The following is a 20,435-nucleotide window of genomic DNA, read 5'->3' as shown; positions in this document are numbered from 1 at the left end:
TCAAGTGTGTGCATCCTTCTGTACATTAGAATGAATTTACCAAGGCGTATAGCAGCTGCTGAGTTAGAGCTGTGTCATGGGTTGGAAAGAGGATGTCTCCCCTCCCTATAGGCAGTAGTTTCTGGCAGCTGCAGGGCAAGCAGCCAGAACACCTACATTTGCTTGAATCAGGCTGGACTATTGAATGACTGTGTGCTTTGACTGTTAGGCAACACTTGCAGGAAACTTTTATTTCTTGAGCTGAAAGCTGGAGTGTTTGTTTGCTCTGCCCATGGTAACCAGCTCCAGTGTCTTTTAGAAAACCTGTCTTTGGTTTTGTTTTATTTTTAATATAATATAAGGTTCTTGCAGCATGTTTCCCTCGTTTGCAGCATGTCTGCCTCTCTGATTTTAGTTTTGTCAGAAATTTTTCTAGAGCTGCAGGCTGGCCATGGCCATTTCCGATACTGTTTTAAAAAAGAACAGCAAATTCCTCACTGAAATCACCGCGCTTCCAGTAGCAGAGTAACAATGCTAAAAAGTTGTCCCCTGCTACCTCTCAGGCCAAAGCGATTTCTCACATTTCTGGTGCTAAGGAGTCTGTAGGTGGAGACACAACATTGTCCTCTTTTCCCAGGTCACAGTGTTATATTACTGCAGGTAGTGAAGTGTCCTGGTACAGTCCTGGCGTGTAGTTGTCTCTGCCAAGCAGTGCTGGGCTGTAACGATGCTGAGGGGCCAAGCACAGGAGCAAACGCATAGGATGGAAACCTGATGGCTGCTGTCACCTAGATTTTTCTCCAAGGAATGGAGAGTGGTCCTAGAGCTGCTGGTATATCTCAGCAAGCCTGCCTTACTGTCTTTCTTTTGAGTCAGCAGCATATTTTCATCTCTGTCTTTCAGTAAATAAAAATGGGCAGTTGAATCTATTTATACATTTAGTTGAGTTCTGCAATTTACTCCGGCTGAAGCAAAAGTTTTAGGGAAAAGGGAAGAGCCTGAAAAAAAGTCAACATTGTTATTTTCTTTGATTCAAAACTAAAAACGTTTAAAATATCAGGGAGGCTTGGGAGAGACCTGTTTTCTACAGTGACGGCCACTACCTGCTGCAATGTGCCATAGACTTCTCCAGGCTTCCCCTGTTTACTTGTATTTACTCATTGTGCTTATTCTCTTCATCTGTGTAACTCCTTAAACAACCGGAGGATGCTGAATGACAGAAAGCGAAGTGTCCTCTCTCTGCTTCCAAACAGATATGGTGAGACATTTGCTCTGATAAAAATAGGAGCTCAAAGCTGATCACTACCCAGACCAGGCGTGGGTTTATGGAAACATAGTGAATGAGCGCTGCGGCGTGCTTTGTTGGTGTGTTCAGCATTCTCTTTATGTCAAGCTGCGAAATTGCTGGATCAAAGGGGAGCTGGGCCTGAGTCCAAACTTCCCCAAACCTCAGGGGAACTTGGATCCATATCCCAACTCTGGGACTCGGCTCTACCTCTATATCAAGCTCTTATAATCTCTTAGGGAAAGCCAGACCCATGAATTATCCACTAAGTCACAGAAGGGCAGCCAAAGCTGTCTTGTTTCTGCACACATTTACTCTGCCTGCCCTGCATTGGCAGTGAAGAAATTTAGGTGCAGCCTTTCCTTAATCCTGGAATTCTGATCTTAGCCTTTGGTTTCAAAAGAAGCCATCTATTCTTAATCTGCTATTTTAATTTCAAAATAGTTTTTCTTCTTCTTCCTTTCTTCCAATTAGGTCTGTGAATTGAGACACCAGGAAGGTATAAGCCATCTTTGCTAGGAACCTCGCTGCACCTTACTGCACTGCTCAGAGGCAGGGGAGAGATGGAGCAATAGGGCAGGAGAGGTTTGCACGTTCTCTGGAGTGAGCCTCCATGCTCTCCGTGCTACCAGGCACTTGGGCTAATGCCACAATTTCCCCATCAGCCTGGATGTGCCACCACCGAATCAATAGCAAGTGCTACGGGTGACTCGCATGCCATGGGGGTGCAAAGGTTTGAGGTCAAGTTTCCCAATAAAATACGAACAGGAAACCACGCTCACGCTGGGAGTCATAAATCGACGTGAAAAGGAGACTGCAGTTAAGAAATGAGATAGAGGATGGATGAGGGTAGCAGGCCCCAGGGATCAATAGAGCTGTTTTGTGTTTAGATGGAGGTTTTCTCTTTTAGACTTGTCTTCTGTGACCCCAAATCTTCATCCTCTTCCACCTTATTACTGTATTATTACTTGTTACAGTAATGACAAAATGTCTTATTATTGCTGGTGCCATCAATAATAGCAGCAGTTTATCTGCAGTGTTTATTAAGTTAAATTCCATACCAACATATATCTTCACCTCCCAACACAATTTATATGTGATCTAAGATAGTAGTAGAGGAGACAGAGAAAAATAGGTGTCATTTTAGTGTGTTCCAGCACTTCCATTGATTTGTCTCAAATGAAGTCACTTCAAAGAGGTTTAAAGTTTGTATTCATAAGCTAAGCCTTTTTCCTGCTCTAGAAGCTAATTTGTGGTGTCTTTGCACTTTGGGTTTGTGCTGTCACAGTCTCTCGGTGTCCACCCAGCTTCCCAGCATTGCCAATCCACCATAAACACTCCCCAGCCTCTTCTTTTGCCTGTTTTCCGCATCACTCAGTTTACCTTTGGAAGCAAATATTAAACATTGTTAGCTAGTTAATAGAAATTAAAATTTTCCTCTGTAAACACCTATTGGAAATTCGCAAGCAGATATTTTTGTGAGTCCTGCTCTGAAGGACTGTGCTGGTTCTTGATTTTTTTCCCTGGACATTGTGCAGCACTGTGTAACACACTGAAGCGAGCAGCTTATGATCCCATTCATAGACAGAACACCAGAGTCTGATATTGCTTCCAAAATGCATTTGTCTACACTAGTAACAAAAGAATTCCTTACTTGATTTCTGTTTGTCCTCCTGCTTTCCGGGCGATTTGAATCAGCTCTTTCCCATATCTCTCTTCTGCTTGTGCTCTGTTAAAAGAAACACTTATTCAGTTTCTCTTAGTGGTACCAGGATCACTCTTACACAAATCTTGTAGTTGCATCTGAGTTATAAAGCATGAGAAATGCATTATCTTTAATTTCTCTGTCTCCTCAATCCTAGTGCAATTAGTTACCTCAAAAATATTTTAGGTGAGCTATTTCTAGAAGAAATGAGGTGAAAATGAAGCCCATCTCCATGGCTTCGATTACTTTGGAGTGCTATGTACAACTCTGTCCCCAAAAAGCAGGATTCAGTTGGAAAAAGAGCTGTACAGAAGTGTAGTGAGGATGCTCAGAATGGAGAGCCTCTGTGCAAAAGAAACCAGGAGATAACAACTGCCTCAACCCATCAAAATAAAGGCTGGGAGGGGAGCAAAGAGGTTGCAAGGGTCTATTTAAGAGAGGTGGTAAATAAATGGGAGCTGGGAGCAGCAGGAAAATTTCTAACCATGAGAAACATGAGGTGCTGCTTGAGCAGTTGCAGTGGAGACAGAGGAGCAAGGAGCCTTGTCAGCTGTGAGGGGAGACTGTGACAGTTTTATGGAGGGGACACTATGATGTGGCATCTCACCTAACAGGGAAATGTAACTAGTGACTCAGGAAAGCAGTTCTGCTTCTATGGTTAATAAAGAAATACAATTATTTCTTTGCTGTTTTCCCCTCCCTCAGAAGAAATTTCTATTATTTTTGTTTGGTTTTGTTTTGTTTTTAAAAAGGTGTTTGTACTAAATATGAGAAGAACGGGGTGCAAAATATGGTGACAGGCCATGCAGAGCTACCACTTCATTTTTATGTTAGATTAATGAAACGTCATCAAAATGAAAATATACTCCAGAGACACATAATGCTGCAGAAGCAGACTAGACTAGTTTTCTTCTGATTCTAGTAACAATAAATATTTTTGTGTCAGAGGTTTTTCAGATCTTGGTGCTGCCTTTCCCACTTTCTGGTATTCCTGTGCTCGGCTTCCAGTTTTCCCTGCAGCCCTCAAGAGCTGGAGCATATTTTGTGTTTTAAATGTGGGCCTTTGTTCTGGAGTACAACTGCTTTCTCACTCACCAGTCTCTTAGGCCCTCCATTGGAGCAGGCAGGGCTGTTTGTGAGCAAGAATAATTGATCTAGGTGGAAAACTGAAAAAGTATTAGTGTAGCCAGGGCAGGTGGTTTCAGGGTTCAAGGCAGTTGCTGCAGGAATCCTTCTGGAAATTCTGGCCTGAAGCCCATGATAGGGGCAGCCTCCAGGAACATAGATTCATCCCATGCTTTGATCTCCTCCTAGGTCCTTCCCATGAAAGACATGAGGATGAGCTGAAACAAACATCTTCCAGAAATAAACTGGAAATAATACCTTCTTTCTGCAAGTCAACACCCGCTTTCTTTTCTCCCTTTCTTCCTTCCCCAGTGTGCACGTACACACACGCACATATGCACGCTCACTGGAATGTTTTGGGGGTGTGCAAAAGCTCATGGAAACATTTGTTTCTGTAGCTTTTGGATCTGCAAAGCGTGTATTTTTTTTCTTCTTTGTGGAAAGTCCTTGTGTTACCACCACAAACCAAGAAGAACGTTATCCTGCATCTTGCAGAAACCTCTCTAGTGTGTTTAGGAAAGGAACACGAGCATGTATAGCATCAGATGCATGCTGCGGTGTAGAGCCTGCCTACAGCCTGCAGTGTCATTCTGGTCTCTCTAAGTTATGAGTCACAAAGGAGCTATTTTAAACAGTGAAAGCTAAGCTGCCATCAGACTTCAAGATGGACTGACGTGCGGCAGTAAAATATGCTTCCATTGGTGGTCAAGAAAAGCAATTCAAATAGCTTCAGGTTTTGATGGAAGGCTCTTCACACTTTGTGAAAGAGCAAACTTTGAGTTTGACAGCTCACACCCCTGCGAAAGTCCCAGTGCTTGAATAGCAGCCTTCAGAAAACCAGCCTAAAACCAGAAAACTAGGGGGGGAAAGCATGGGAAGAAAAAGCAGGCTGTGACTGAGGGAGCTAGAGCAATATTTATAAGGACACAGTTCTGAGATGAGCTGTTCTAGGATTACCTGCTGAATACATAATCTGTATTGTGTGGTCTTCCCTACAGGTCATGCATGAGCAGCTATGTGACGCATGCTACATGTTAAAGTGTTGAAACCCAGCCACTTAAACACAGAACTACATTTCAAACATTTTTTTCCTAAGTGGGAAGTACAAAAATGAATGGCAAAGGAGTCAGAGCAGCCATGTAATGTGTCAGGTGTCCACAGTTGTTGTTGAAGGACCCCGAAGAAGCATGTAAAGGATGGACATAATCTATGATATTGTTGTTCAAATTCTAATAAGGTCAGCAAATGATGTAGCCTGTCCTGGGTGTCTGGAAAAGGCTTTTGGTAGCATCTTATATAGCTTTGTCTATGTTTGAAAAATGGCCCGTTTTTGGTAGTTGCAGGAAACTGAAAGAGTGGCTGGGGCAACAGCATGTTTAAAGGGAAAGAAAAATGCACCTTGTAAAAGGGGAAACTTAGAAATGCTGCTTGTTGTGGATGTTTGTGCTACTGTGTGATTCCAGACCAAGAACTGCCCGAGTCTTAATCAGAAATCCAGAGGTCCATTCTTTCACCCCTCTCTTCTCAAATCTTTGACATTTCTGTTTGTTATCTGCCTTCACAAATGGCGTCAAAAGGCTGGGATTCAAATCACTCAGGCTTTTCTGTGCAAATTAGCGTCACTACCGAATCTAGAAACGGTCTGCCGTTCCTTTCCAGATGCCAAACAGAAGAGAAAATCAAGGCTGTTCACACTTCTTTCACTCTGATTTTCTTACCTCTGCTTGAGCAAATCCTCCACATCTTTGCACATCTTCCTTCCGTCCAACAGCCGCTGTACCAGCACCTCATAGCCAGTGTGGAGGGTGAACTCCTTGCACTGAAGACAGAAAGATAAAGACTTGAGCTGACTTGTGCACATGGTTTTCAGGTTTATCAGATGCCTACTGTCAGTCAAACGGAGCAAATTAACTTTTCAGAAAATCCAAACGGACCTTTAGATTTGCCCCGGCTGGGGCAGGGCTAAGGAACAGGTACGAGTGAGGTTTCTCCAAAGTGAAAATCTGTACAACTTTTTATTAAATCAGGTTTGTTTTATAGTACTGAAAAAGTGAAGTGGTTGGCAAATTCTGCTGTTTGGAAAGCAGCACTAGCTGTCTTTTTGGGGAAGTCATGTTTAGAGTTGGGTGTGGGATCTTTGCGGAGCAGAGATGTATAGTAGCTCTTAAGGACAACAGCTTCTCTTCCCATACATTCTAAAAAGAATGGTCAGGCTCAACTCGCTGCCACGGGACTCTCAGTAAGACAGTGACTTGCTGCCTGGATGTGAGTGGAGAAGTGAAGGAGTTTTGTGGTTGTGCCAATATCGATACACAGGGCAGTGGTTGTGGCACTCGGTCAGAGATGAGTGTTTCAATGGGAGGATCCATAGCACAGGGAGACAGTTTGCCAGCAGGTTCTGATATGCTGTTAGGTCTTCCTATGTGATTGCTGTAACTACTCTTCTCATTGTTTGAATCAGTCTGTCTCCAGTAAATAATAAATTCAACATAGCAGGGGTTTTAAAAGAAAAGGTAGGAGGTAAACATGTGGAGAGCTTAGGAATGTGGACATTGGATCTGCAGGACATTGAAAGTCTGTGTTTCTGAGACACTTGCCATTGAGTGCTGCTTCTCTTGCTTTTGCATCCACCACCCAATCTCCTGTACAATAGATGGGTTTCACTAGTGCATTTGAGTATTTTTGCAGCCTGTCCTGCTCCATGACACCATGTGGCAAATGGTGCCAGCCAAGGCGACAGTGATTTCCAGCCACCCACACAAGAGAGGTGAGGCCATGGAGCTGGGTGGGCTTGGCTGCCCCACAACCAGGGCTCTCGCCTCCTCCCAGGGCTCTGCACGCTGTGTGGCTCAAGGCTGTGCTCCTCTGCTGTGGTTCATCATGTAAGTCCATGTGTCAGGATTATCCCTGTCCATGTTATTCATCAGAGCACACTCCTGTGCAACTCAGATAAAAATATCTAAGTACTGAGAAGAAAAACAATTAGTCTTGCACTTCTTTAATCTTTTTGCCTACTTCCAGATTGCAGCGCAGCAATGGTAAGTCAGAGCCACAACACAGTCAGTGCTGCTGAGGAGATGCTGAGTGCCCAGAAAGGGAAAGGAATAAACTTGTGACGTGCTCTGAGTGTGGCACTGGGAAAGGATTTCTGTGTTCTACTCCTGGTCCTCCCGCTGGCTCACAATGGGATCCGGACAAGCCATTTTTACTTTGAGAGCCTCGGTTAACTGGTACAAAGTGATAACGTTATTGAAAACGTAGTGGTAGACATTTTCTGAGCTTTATGTTATAGCATTATGGTAAAATCACGGACTGTGTAACTATAAAAAGAATGAATATGCTCCTTCCCCCAAGCAGTTTATGTACAGTACAATTGCTTATATATGAACTGAATATAGTTTATAGATCTATTCACTGTCCCTAAAGCAGTTATCATTTAATAAATGCCTTTATTGCTTTCCACCATGCCTGTGAAGACGACAACTGTTATGGTTTGGGACTTGGGAAGGATCCTCTAGCAAGCAACCATTGGATACTAGAGTTCGTAGTTTTGCTTCCTTATTGCTGGCACTGGAGAGGAGTGGGGTGAACTCCGGGAATGGAGGGTGGTGGCTGATGGCAGCTTCAGGGCTTCTGTACAGATTTGCAGACCTGGGGGCATTTGTTTGTGGCGTGGTTTTTGCTTTTTCAAGAGCAAGTATAAATTTCTACAGATGATCTTTGTAAACTTAGAGATTGTAGTAACATTTCCAGTGATGCAGTTCCTGGATGGCAGTAATTCCTTCTTCCTTAATGGACGCTCTTGTTGTTAGCAGTGGGGAGAGAGACAGACAGTAGGCTAATGGTTCACAAGGGACATACACAAATGCCTCTACCAGCAGAGTGTCTGCACTGTAGAGCCAGGCAAGATCATAATGCAGATAAAAGAAGATGGAGAGAGTGCAATGTATCCACTGTTGTCACTGTTGCAACCACAGGAAAATGGCAGGATTACATGTCCCTGTGGCTGATCCTTGTAGAGGGAATTGGCTCCAGCTAAATTCAGGTCTAAGAAGGATTTCCTACCACAGGCACTCATTTAATCTTTCTTCACTCTGGGAGGATCCATCTCAAAATTTGCTTTATTGTCCTCATTATGTGCTCCTGAAGAATGTGGAAGTCATATTTCAGAAGTGACAGCCTCTAAAACTCAAACCAGAGCTGCCTCAGCCTCCCAGGCAGCAGATCTGGCTGTGGTCTCAATGGCATGTGCCACCGGCATGTCACAGGCTGGAGCAAGGAGAGGTAGCCAGGCGACAGCCAAGGTTTAGACAAGTTCAAGCTGCTAAGGATGCCCACCCTGCAGCATTGCTGCTTAGTTTCCAACCACAATGTAGCCATAAATCACTTAGGCCTAAGTTTCTTTAACACAAATGTTTCCTTTTGTTTCAACAGCTCTTTTTCTTCTTTAGCGTGTTGTACAACAGCATCCTCTGTCAACCTGTTCTTGAATCTAAATAAACCTCCTTTGCCCTTTCCTGAGATACTGTTTTTTCATTCCATTGATTCCCTTGTGTTCTTGTAGTTCCTGTTCAAGGCTGAATAAATTCCTGTTGGACAAGGATGACACTTTACTCCTCCACTGAAGTCTAACTGATGCTTTGTACCGTGGCATTAACGTCTGCTCTCTGAGAAAGGCTGCTGATACATCATAGGATTGTATTTGCAGCCTTCTGCTGTCAAATCATATCAGTGGCACCTACTTGATCTACAATCTATTAATATACCTGCAGTCTTCTCCTCTCCTGCAATTTTACTTAATGAGGTCCCAGGGTGCATTGGACCTTTTTGCTACTGGTCTCTTAATCTCATTTTGCACTTTGAAACATTAATTTTATCTGCTTTCTGTTACCCTAGGCTTAAAGGTTATCACATACCTCCCATACAATATTTCATTCTACCTATTTGTTTCAACAACGGCTATTTCCAGCCCATTCTTAATGTCTTATGCCAGTGTCTACAATGAATATATCAAATAAAATCAATCCTGAGACCAGCTGTTAAGATCCCTTCCATCAACTCAGACATTCCCATGTTGGTACAAGCCATCAGCATCTCCCCCAGAATGGGCTCTTTGCCCACTTTGTGGTTCTTCTTCTCCTGCTGTGTTTGTTCAGAGTCCTGGTTTGGTTTGGTTTTTTTCTCTAGTTTCTTCAGGATTTCCTGTGTAGCACCATAACAAAAGCCCCATATTTTCTTTGTTAAGACAGGAAGATTGTAAAATCATGTTAAATAACTATCTGGTCTTGATAAGCTCTCTTGCCTTTCTTCTATTTTCCACTTACCATTTTGAATTATAATTAGCATTTACACCAAATGGTTTTGTAAAGGCTGTTAAAGCTGAACTACTTGGCTTGGGCACCTCTCAGCTGGGATTTTGTCAGGATTATAAGGACTAATGAATAGCCAAAGAACTATTTTAATTTTTTATGAAATTAGAAAAAAATGCTTTGATTGAATAATAGATGTATTCATTAAATGTGGAACACATGATTTGTTTATAACAAAATCTAGGTAGTTGCTTGGAAGAGAATGATTTGAATCACCACCAGTAATTTGTCTTACTGCCAAGAAAGTGATTCCACTTACTCAAAGTGTGCACGACTGTGAAAGAGGATTTACTCATTGTTATTTGAATAAAAAGGATTAGTTAATCTGTGGTGTCCAGCAGACCTATAATCACTTGTAAGAGAGTGCTTGACAAAGAGATTTCAGTGTTGCAGGCAGATTTGTGTTGCTCTGAGATCTGCTTTCATTAATAATTCACATGCATGTTGGTCTCTGCCCCTGAGCCCGGGGTTTTTCTGCCCAAGGGAGAATCGCAGCGCACGGAGAGGCAGCATCTTCTGTCCCCAGCTGATGAAGTTGCTTCTCTCCAGTGCAATGAGCAACACTGTTCCCTCCAGACATGAGAGAAATCTGAAAGGGGAATATATGACTGCAAAACACGAACCTTATTCTCTCGTTTAACCAGAATAGCTTTTCCTAGAATACTTGAAAGCAGGCATGGAGGACTGCAAGCGGAGATGTTGACAGCGAGCACACTGAGACACGCTTTCTTATTTCCAATTCTTTTTTTCCTCTGTGCCTTCACGAAGCTGCTTCCTCCCGTTAGTGCTTTACTAAATAGACGGGTGCCTTGGGACTGCGCCTCTCCGTCTGGTAAAAGTGTAGAAGCAAACAGATTGAATAGCCAACAGTCAAATAAGATTTAAGATCTCAAAGTATATTTGACTGCACTGAATGTTGTCTATCATGTCACAGTCTTTCACTGTAAGTGAATTACTTGCTTTGTGGTTTGTTTTGTTTTCCTCAGGATATTTTGAGTTTTCCTAGTATTTCTAGGAATATATTCACGTGATACCAAATATTTTAGGAAGTTTACTGCTCTTCTGCTGTGCCACTCAAGCTATCCTGAAATAACTAGTAAGACAAAATGGGACAGCAGTAAGCACCACTAGTTTGTGTCTGTGATGCCCAAGTGACTGTTTACATCCCTGCTCCAGCTCAGGGCACATGAATGGGGGCAGGTTGTTGGTGTCCAGAACAGAAGGACATTGCAGCAAAAGCCTCTAATCAAAAGTCTCCTTTGACCAATGCTTGCTGTGACTGATACGACTCCTTTTCTATACGTTTTCATGTGATAACAAACTGGTGAATGAGTTTAAAGGCATATGTCTGTGCTATATACTGCTGTCCTGTTTAAGAGATCCTTTTTCTTACTGTCTGAAACTGGTTGGAATGCACAGGAATGTGATGGTTGTTCATGCTTCCCAGGATTAAACTGAATACAGAATTTAACCGAAAAAAACAATCCTTTTTCTAAAAAGTATATGATTTTTCCACAGAAGCAGAAAAAATCCAAGGAAGAATAGATGGGCTGGAGCTGGCTGTATAACATTGCTCTCATTTCTTGTAAATTCAGTCTTTGCACATTAGAAACATAAGTGTTTGCTGAGGACGTAGGTGGCTATCTTGTCAGGAGTTGACTTAGGCATTTTCAACATGAGGCTTAGTTTGCAATTTCACCTCAGCCTTTTTAACCTAAATCTCTGCTGCAGTACTTTTCACAGGTAGCAAACAGCATCTATTGCCAGACGTAGCGTAGAAATGAAGGTTGAATGGGGACTTCAAAAATCAGAAGGAAAAAACATAGCATTGGTAGCATTCCAGTTGCTGCGCTGCTGGATTGCCATCTGTGCTTCCCCCTGCGACAAGGTAGGGTAGAGAACTTCAAAGGAAAGCAAAGATTCTCATCAGACTTCAATTCTGCAGCAGCTAGGATATTCAGAAAGAAATTGAAATTGAGATGACACAAACTTCCTGGCAGCAGTGCAAGATTGGTGACATTGAGCAAACCAGTAGCTGCTCAGTGGTCTTTTGCTCTCTGTGATGTTGTGTGTTTTCTCTGAGGAGGAAATGGTTGTTTCAGAGTTCTGCTGATGAGAGGAATTTGCTCCTCAGCTGCCTGAGCCCTCACCCTCCTCTTGAATTGTGCATATTCTTCCAGGTGAGATCATGCTTTTATTTGCCCATTTCCACTAGTTTTCACAGACATCAGCCTTGATCTGAAGTTCCTGCAGGTGGGAGTCTCAGGATGTTTCTGACCAGCTTCAGGACCTGGCGTCCTTCTGCTGCACAGCAGGTCAGACCCCTGATACTTCTGTGCTAGGACAAGGAGAAAGGGACCAGCAGCCAGAAATGCATCATAACAAAAAGTGTGACAGAAAGCCGGGAATCCATTCAGGAAATTTGGATATAACAAATTTCTGGAACACCTTTGTGATGGGGATAGTGAGAAATGGCACAGGAGGAAGCAAAATCCCTCACTAAGTTTAAAATCAGAGCTTGATGTGGCTATATGACACAGGCCTGAGGTGGCAACATCCCTTTGTATTTTCTCCATGTGGTGACTTCAGACATCAGCTAATTCCTTAAAATAAGGTGGCTTCCTCCTGGGAGCCAGCAGAGAGGCTCGATGTGAGCGTTTGCACCTGCCTTGCGTAAGGCACTGCACTGTTTTGCCATGGTGCCTTCCGGAGTCCAACAGGTAAATGTCTCAATGGGGAATCAGATGTTGCTTCAGTCTCTTATGAATAATATCAGCTACACAAGAGAAACTGGAAGTAAAATAAGGAGAAATAGAATCTTAAAAGTAGAGAATACATCTGTTTTATGCAAAATCATGGTCAAAGTTCATTTTTGTTTCTGTTCCTCTTTAGTCCATCCGTTTCCAGGTCTGTTTATAAGAACTCTTCCCGCCAGCACCATGGGCTGTGTTCCAGAGCACTGTGAGAGAGGGAATGTGAAACACCCCTGAGTTGCTGAAGCATAGAGACAATTGTTCAGGTCATAGAGTGACTGGAACCAGACCTGCCTAGCTGGTACATTAAGTCATGAAAAAAACACTGTCTTTCTCCTCCTTGTCTTAAAAACCTTAGAACTGTTTCCTGTTAGTCCTGAAAAAGGCACTAAATACAACATGCTGCTGCACCTGTGCCCTCTGCTTCCTCTAGAAGATGAGCCAGGAATTTTGTTAGCAGGGAAAGGGTAAAGCTTCAGGAAATCTTCCCAGAGTCTTGCTCTACAAGTGGAGTGAATTAAAGATTAAGTTCATTTCTTAGTGAGGATTATTCTGATAGCTACATATTGCCATTTCCATTTTACATGAGATCTTCACCACCTAAATGATTTTCAACATATCCTGTTACTCAATGTGATGCAACATATTCTTACACTCTGTTAGTACAGTGTATCACAAAATCCTGGGGAAATGTGCAATCCAACAGCAAAAAATAACTTTAGGCTTTTAGAAATTCTTAAATGGGGGGGCAAGGGGGAGCAGTTCATTGAAGTGAAGTCAAGCAGTTTGTCCAGGAGGGACAGCTATGCCAGTATTACGTTGCCTTCTGGGAGGTATTTCTCAGTGTTTGTTCCTACTTTCCTTAATGTCTTTCCTGACTTATACAAAAATAATTTAAATGGATAAATTCTGGGGTTTTTAGGAATTGCTCCATCAGTGAGGTATTTAGCTTGGATGTACCCCTTTCTGCTGCAAGCTCCTAGCGTATAGGAAATGGGCAAGATCTGCGTAGGTGGGTGCGTGCACACTGGGATTGCACCAGCATAGCTACTGTGCAACCCTTAGAGCTGGTAAAATGATTACATTAGCCCGACTGTCACGCACAAGGCGTCCATTCGCTCCGAACTGCTTTGTCTGTTAACCGGCAAGAATAAAATTCTTGTTCCACTCACAGAGAGCCCCAGCGTTATCTGCCGTTGGAGGGGTTGATGAGCTTCTCTCATACAAAATGAACTACTATCACTTCTAGAGGAGGGTGAGGAACAGTTTTCTTGCCCTGAAAATATATATAATTTTATATATTTAAAAGTCCACATTTCACCTCTTGACAACAGTAACGGGAAACAACAACAACAACAAGACATTCGCATTGATATAGAGAAGAAACTTGCTGTGAACCACGGCAGATCTGATTGAGACATCCCGCTGGCACACTATCCACCATCTGCTGTCTACCTAGGGAAGAGGAATTTCATTTTCATCTCTCCTTTCTCCAGCTGTTTGACTTGTGGATGTATCCACGGAGCAGAGGGAAGGGCCTGCAGGTAGGGTAGACTGTGGGCAACGAAAGCTCCAGTTCATGTTCTGGACTACGTCTACCCCTGCAGAGCTCCCAGCGCCCCAGAGGGCCAGTTTTTATGGGTCTGGTCTCCTCTTCCCCTCCATGATTAGAAATTTCACCTCAAACCTCCACGTCCAGAGGGAAACCTTCACCAAATCTGAACATTTTCATTGAAGTCCAGCCTTATCTTCCAAAATAGTAAAACATGTTTTCCTGCAAAAAAGGTTTTGTCAAAAAAAATAAGTCCTAACCAAATGTGTGGCTGGGGTCTTTCAGTGGCAGGTGCCTCTTTTCCTTCTGGTGTTCCTGGGAGTTCCCATCCCACTGAGCAGCAACCCTCAGGGCTGTTCTTCAGTCCTGACCTGTTAATAACCCTGCAGTAATTATATCGCAAATAGGATGAAGCGATGAGCTGCAGACCTCAGTGTTGTTTACGATCTGTTCTGTTTTTTGCCTTTAATCCCTGCCTTTATTTTTCTTTTTTTCCCTTTTTGAAATTAATTAGGCCTGGACAAATTGAGAATGGCACCAAATAGCATCTTGATTTGAAAAGCTGTTACTTTAAAGAAAGAAAAGCAGTTATGTTTTTTCATTTAGTTGCTCCGAATGAAACAACAGAAGCTGGTAAATCTAAAGTAGCTTGAGCAGATCCTCTTGCTAATCAGTTTTCACTTAATTCTCAAGACTGAGAGTAAATAACTGTTGCTTTTCAAGCAAAATTAAGTTGCACCAAGAGCTATGAAAATGTTTAATTCCTCAATCTTGTTCAGCGACCTTTTTCCGCTACTTTGAAGAAGTACTAAACTCCACTTATAGTAAGGGAGCAATTCTTTGGGGAACTGAAAAGCTGTTGGAATCTAGATGCATATTTTCAAAATATTCTTTTGCTTACTTGACACCCTAAGCAATGCGGAGGGATCCCATGCAGTGATCCTCAGCCCTCACATCATGCCAGCCTCAAATCCCCAAATTCTCACTGAGCAACACGGGGAGCTTTGTGCGTTATTGAACTGTGGCTGTTGAGAAAAGTTTTATTACAAGACCTGGATTAAACAGGAGATGAAACAAGTGTTTTCTGTGCCACCTGCCAGCCAGAATCTACCTTGCCGCAGTATGGCATGAAAACAAAGTCAGAAAAAAGGCCTTTTTGAGCTAAAAGGAGAGCCTAATTTGCCTTGCCTTCCATACAAGTATGCAATGAGTGTAACTAGATTGCAATTCAGTGTCTCACACTGTGCCTGCAAAGCAGCGTGAGGTCAGTGTCCCCAGTCAGTGACTGTAAACTTTGAAGAAAGAGAAGTAGCGCAGCTCTGCGCTGTGCGAGTGCAAGAGTGCAAACCTTGCAGGAGGAAAGGGATGGGCCATGAATCACCCAGTCCTGGAGAATCTGCTGTGGGAGGAGAGGCTGAGAAGTGGGATTGTTCAGCCTGGCTCAATGTATGCAAAACCTGGTAGGAGGGAGAAGGGGAGGCAGAGCCAGGACTTCTCAGTGGTACCCAATGACAGGGCAAGAGGCAACGGGCACAAATTGAAATACAAATCCTGTTTAGGCATAAGAAGGTGGTTTTTTGCTGTGAGGGCGCTGAGACACTGGAATGGGTTGCCCAGAATGGTGGTGGAGTCTCCATCTTTGGAAATTCTCAAATCGTGGTGCAGGACGAGCTGCTGTAGATGGCCCTGCACCAAGCGGGGGCTTGGCTGGGTGATGTTCAGAGGCCCCTTCCAACCTCAGCTATTCTGTGACTCTTGTCATCAGAAAATGCACCTCAACAGGCTGCCTTAGCAACCAGAGGATACCCTCTGACCTTTGCATGAAGTGCTGTTACAGATCCACAGGATCCATTTCAAGCCGTGTGTGACAAATACTCATTTAACTTTGGTGGTGTTCATTAGAGGTGTCTGTGTATATGTGGGTGAAAAGAGAGTCAGTGACTCACCTTTTCCTTGTTTAAAATGCATGCTCATGGCACAGTTAAAGTTGGCATAAATAAGAATCCTCCGTTTCTCTGAGCTCAAGCAAAACCAAACAACTTTTGCGGAACAGTACAGATCAAAACAAACCAGACATAACTGTGTAAAAACATTAACAAAACTGTCACAGTGACTTCATCAATTAGCCAATTTAAGCGGTCAAAACCTCTAGGTAAGGCACTCAGTTGCAGCATGGTCATCAGAAAATTTTAATAAAATGTAATTGCTTAACTGTCTAATTATTTCAATAGCTGACCTAAAATGAACTTTCCAAAAACCCAAATCTACCTGGTCTTGAAAGCCTTCTGCAGCCTTAGGGCCAGCCCACTGTTTTTAAACCTCCCCCAGATAATCTTCCTCCTTGTATGGAAGATGTTCAGCCTGATGTGCCACATGCAGGCCATAACCGAGCATATAACCAAATGCTGCAAACATAAAACTCTAGTTCTGCCTTTTGATTTCGTCACCATGGAAATGAATCACCCCAAATATTCTGTACTTGGTTCCTCACAGAGGCCCCGGGTGCTGTTTAGGAATATGGGAAGTAGCCATTGATGTGTTTCCCTCACTATCAATATCTCTGTTGGGAGCATTAGTTCCTTTGAGCTTTATTTTAGCTGTTGTGCTCTGCTCAGAATTGATTTGTGAAGCACCAGTGTTTCCATAGCCTCCGCAACTCATCAGGTGTTCTGCTGGTGATGTCCTGTGGTTTCAATGACTGTTCTGAGGTTGCAGCCCCTTCACGGGTGCTTCTCATTGCCCCGGTGAGCCAAGTGTCCACCCCAGATCAGCTGGGGGAATGTAGGAGGAAATTACATGCAAAAAAGGAATAGAACAGCCTCTTCCATGGAGACAACATTGACCTCAGAACAAGCACAGACATCAGCTGGGCGATCTGTTCAACTTTTCCGAGATGATTCCCCCTTTATTCCCCTTTTCCACATGCATCCACCCATGATGACTTGCCCTGGATGTAAGCAGTGCCACAGCCGTACACCTGCCTCTAGTCACATTGTCTGCAGTTCAGAGGGACACGACACGCACCAGCGGCAGAGCCCAGCCTGCCTGTGTGCCGTGAGGTTATTTATCTGAATTTGCCCTGTGTCAGTAGATAGAGGTGCAGCTGGTGCAATCCCACCCAGACAAAACATAGTGGGGAACAGCCTGCAAAGCAAAAGGTTGGGCAGCGTGTCCTTCCCTGCCCCAGCTCAGCTGGGATGGGGAGCGGGGGCTGGCAGGAGCCCTTGCCAACCCTAGTTCCTCCCCCCACAAACCTGCTTCCTCCTCACCAACTGCTTCAAAACAACCAGCCCTGCAAACCTTAGCCTCTGCAAGAAAGCAGGGTAGCTCCTGGTATAAAAAAATACTTCCTTTTTTGAGTACAATGATATCGTGTTTCTTCAGTATATTGCCTAGTAAGTCTAGAAAATAGCTTTACTGTGACTTTTATAATAATCTCTGCACTCTTGTACCACAGTTAAGAGTCTCATGAAGAGTTAAATTATTTATGAAGCTAATTACATCATTTTGGTCTGTATAGCACAGCATTGTGTGAAAAAGCTACAGTCACAGGTGAAAGGCCCACCTACAAAGTCAGCTTTGCATTGAACCTGATGTTGGATATAGCCTGAAGTCAAAAAAAGGACGAAGAAAATATCTTTCTTCGTAAGAGGCTCTTAAGCACTTCCATGGCTCCCATGCTGCAGTGTCGGACTGTAACTGTGGGTACTGCACAGGCAGGAACGGGGCGATGAGAAGGTTACAGCAGATCAGGGAGGTAAACCTTGCTGTCTTGTGTTCAAGGCCTGCATATATGCCAGTTGGTGTCTCCACCTCACTCGCACTTCTAAATCTGAGCTGTGGGAATCCAAAAGCCCTGAGCTCACCCCAGAGCTGAGAATTAACAAGCGCTTCACACTTTACAGCATTTTTTTAATAATCTTAAACACCTGAAGAACCCCTGACCTATTTTTGGAATTGAGTTGGCCACTTGAGTTTCATGCAAAGCTGCTTGAGGGAACAGATTTGCTCCCACTCAGCTCTGAGCACTTCAGAGCCTGCTCCAAAACCAAACACGTCCTTTGAAAGTCATCCTCACTCCCCCTTCCCAGGGGGAAAAGGCAAAGCCAGTAAATGGTGTCAGGAAGCACCTCCTGGCCAGAAACAGCTGCATTTCACAAGGCTTCAAGTGGACTGTTGAGCAGAAGGAAAAGGCAATGACAAGAATTTCAGAGGAAAAGCAAATGATGAATAGGAGAACATAGAATGAGACAATGAAGAGACTCTTACTAGGGGAAAGATTTTATTGGTTAGTGGTTTTTTTTGTTTAAAAAAAAGTAATAATGTTGCTCAGATCTCTGCTTATGAACCTAACCCCATTACCATGAAACTCAGCTGGTATCACAGATGTGCTCCCCATTAACATAGCCATGTACCTACTTGTCTGTTACCGTGCTAGAGAAGACAGGTAACATCGGTAACATCTGTACAGCAGCCCAGCAATATTGATCCATTAGCAACTGCCCTGGCTATAAAAACCGATTTGTATTTTCATCTCACTAATATTTTCCAAAAACTATTATCAAAGGATAAAAAACGTTCTGCTAAGAAGCACATGCTAGTGGAGGATTTGAGCAACTTTGCCTTAAACCATTACAGAGTGTATGGAGGATATAAAACCAAAAATTGTAATTAAAATTGTACTAGTTTATGTTTATTTAAAAAATAGCATAAGTGTGAAACCCTTTCTGTAGCACTGTCGCTGTTACATTTAATAAGAGAAAAAAGAGATTAAAACTTACACCTGTTATGAGCTACACCTTGTATTTTCCTGGAAGACAGCACACCCTGTTCCTATAAAGTTTGAAGAACTTTGGGGAGGAATCAGTGATGCTCTTTCCCTGCTAGCTGAGGAAAATCTACTGCTTTTAGGGTTTCTTTACATATTTTACATTGCAATAAGAACAAAAGAAACTTCTGCCTATCCGAAAGGGAATTGTTGCTTCACCTTGTCAGGGTGAATTCCAGGGAGAGGCTGCAGTGGTGTCCTCAGGCAGGTCTTAGGGATCAGGGATCTGTACTGAGTGATCGACTATGGTGCAAATATACTTTTTGGTTTTTAATCAGAAAGATGGTTTCCATTCATGGTACAAATTGAACAAAGGAGATAATACCTCACTGAAGGCAACTGAGCAAATATATTTCCCTCTCACTAATGGGCATAACAGAACCTTATGAATGCAAAAATAATTGCTGATCTTGTGATTTCCCCACATTGCACAATATCCTGTAACTTTTTCTTTGAAAAAACTTATTACTGCATAGCTAAAACTAACCTGCTGCAACCGGATGTATTTCTGCCCTGTTAATCAAGCTTGGCAATATGATGTTTCCAGCCAAACAATATTAAAAACAAAGATGTTTTCCTTTAAGGAAGGTGTTAGCTTCAAAGCTAAGCAAGGATTATCATCATGTTAACGTGACTAAGCACAGGAGAGAAGCTTAGGGAAGAAAAGCCCTAAAGAGCTGGTCTGGCCAAATCGTCAGCTTTGGTTAATCACCGAAACTGCACTCCAGCCCCAACCAAGACCTTGAAAATAAATATAGCAAATGTACCAGTTCTAAAAGTCAGATGGCACGTTTTTGAAGGAAATCCAGAAATGCAAAAGCTGAAGCTCTCAGGGTAGCGCTGCCTGTGGTTGTGTCCTACCCCATGCATGGACTACAGTTAGTAGCGGTATAAAAGAGGAGGCATGGAGAATCTCGGGTAGGTGTGGCTGGGCACAGTTACAGTTAACATCAAATTTAACTTTTGTATTTCCTCATTACTTTTTTTTCCATCTGTTCAAATCTGGTAGTCGGTGGGGGTGGGGAGGGCTTCCTGGGGTGCTGGGAGGAAGGTGGTTCACCAGGGGGGTTCTTGCATCTGCCCTTCTGTTTCATACCAAGAAAGGGTTTACCCTGAAGGGTGGGTGGATAGAAGGAAACCACAAACAGCAAATACGCCATGAAGCAGCTGTTCTGCTTAGACTGATGTGAAAATAGCAGGAATAAGTCATATGCCTTCATATCTTAGTTTAAATCAATCATAGGTGCTGGAAAAATGACTGCCCAGACAAGAGGCAACTATGTAACATCCTGTTAACCCAACTTTGCAATGTTAGGGGCTCGGTGGTGGTGGGTTGGTTGGTTTGTTTGTTTTTCCTTAAAACCTCCACTCTAGAAGCAACAGCAAGAGAAACTCAGATTACTCTTGAAAGAGAAATGACCATGGTTTTTTTTACCTTGCCACTGCAGAGAAAGAGGCACCGAAAGATGCTTCAACCAAAAGTCAAATAACGGGAATGGAGTGTATCTTCTTGCTTTAGTATTCACTGTTTTGAAGCCAGTAGTGAGTGTCTGGGCTTCGTTCTCGAGTGTCACTGCTCGTTCTTCCTACTTGTGCTGCTGTTTGACTCCTGGGTGCCTGGGTGTCTTGTTCTTGCCCTCTGCACGGAAAAGCAGGCAGGGACTCTCTAGGTGGGTGAGACAGACCCAGGTCCCTTTCAAAAGTGGTTTCTGGACCTAGCACAGGAACTGGGAATGTCAGTCACTTTATATGGACTGGATATATTCTTGACAATGCATCCTTCTGCCTAGGGTCAAACACTTGTACTACCAAACAGCGTGTTTTGGCTTGGAGACAGAT

The 20,435-nt window shown here is 43.2% G+C and overlaps 1 protein-coding gene across 2 annotated transcripts in view; it reads right to left on the bottom strand.

Annotated features, from left to right (window-relative positions):
- PSTPIP1 (proline-serine-threonine phosphatase interacting protein 1) overlaps positions 1-20,435 on the bottom strand; it is a 46,745-nt gene that overhangs the window by 25,770 nt on the left and 540 nt on the right. For both annotated transcript variants that reach the window (XM_065847493.2, XM_065847494.2), the window contains exons 2-3: positions 5,813-5,913; positions 2,919-2,993 (exon numbers count right to left, since the gene is read on the bottom strand). In XM_065847493.2, coding sequence (XP_065703565.1) covers positions 2,919-2,993; positions 5,813-5,913 — 176 coding nt within the window. The remainder of the gene's footprint in view (positions 1-2,918; positions 2,994-5,812; positions 5,914-20,435) is intronic.

Source organism: Patagioenas fasciata, chromosome 12, assembly GCF_037038585.1.
Source record: "Patagioenas fasciata isolate bPatFas1 chromosome 12, bPatFas1.hap1, whole genome shotgun sequence".
Classification (NCBI taxonomy): Eukaryota; Metazoa; Chordata; class Aves; order Columbiformes; family Columbidae; genus Patagioenas; species Patagioenas fasciata.
This window is presented reverse-complemented; position numbering and strand designations above follow the sequence as displayed.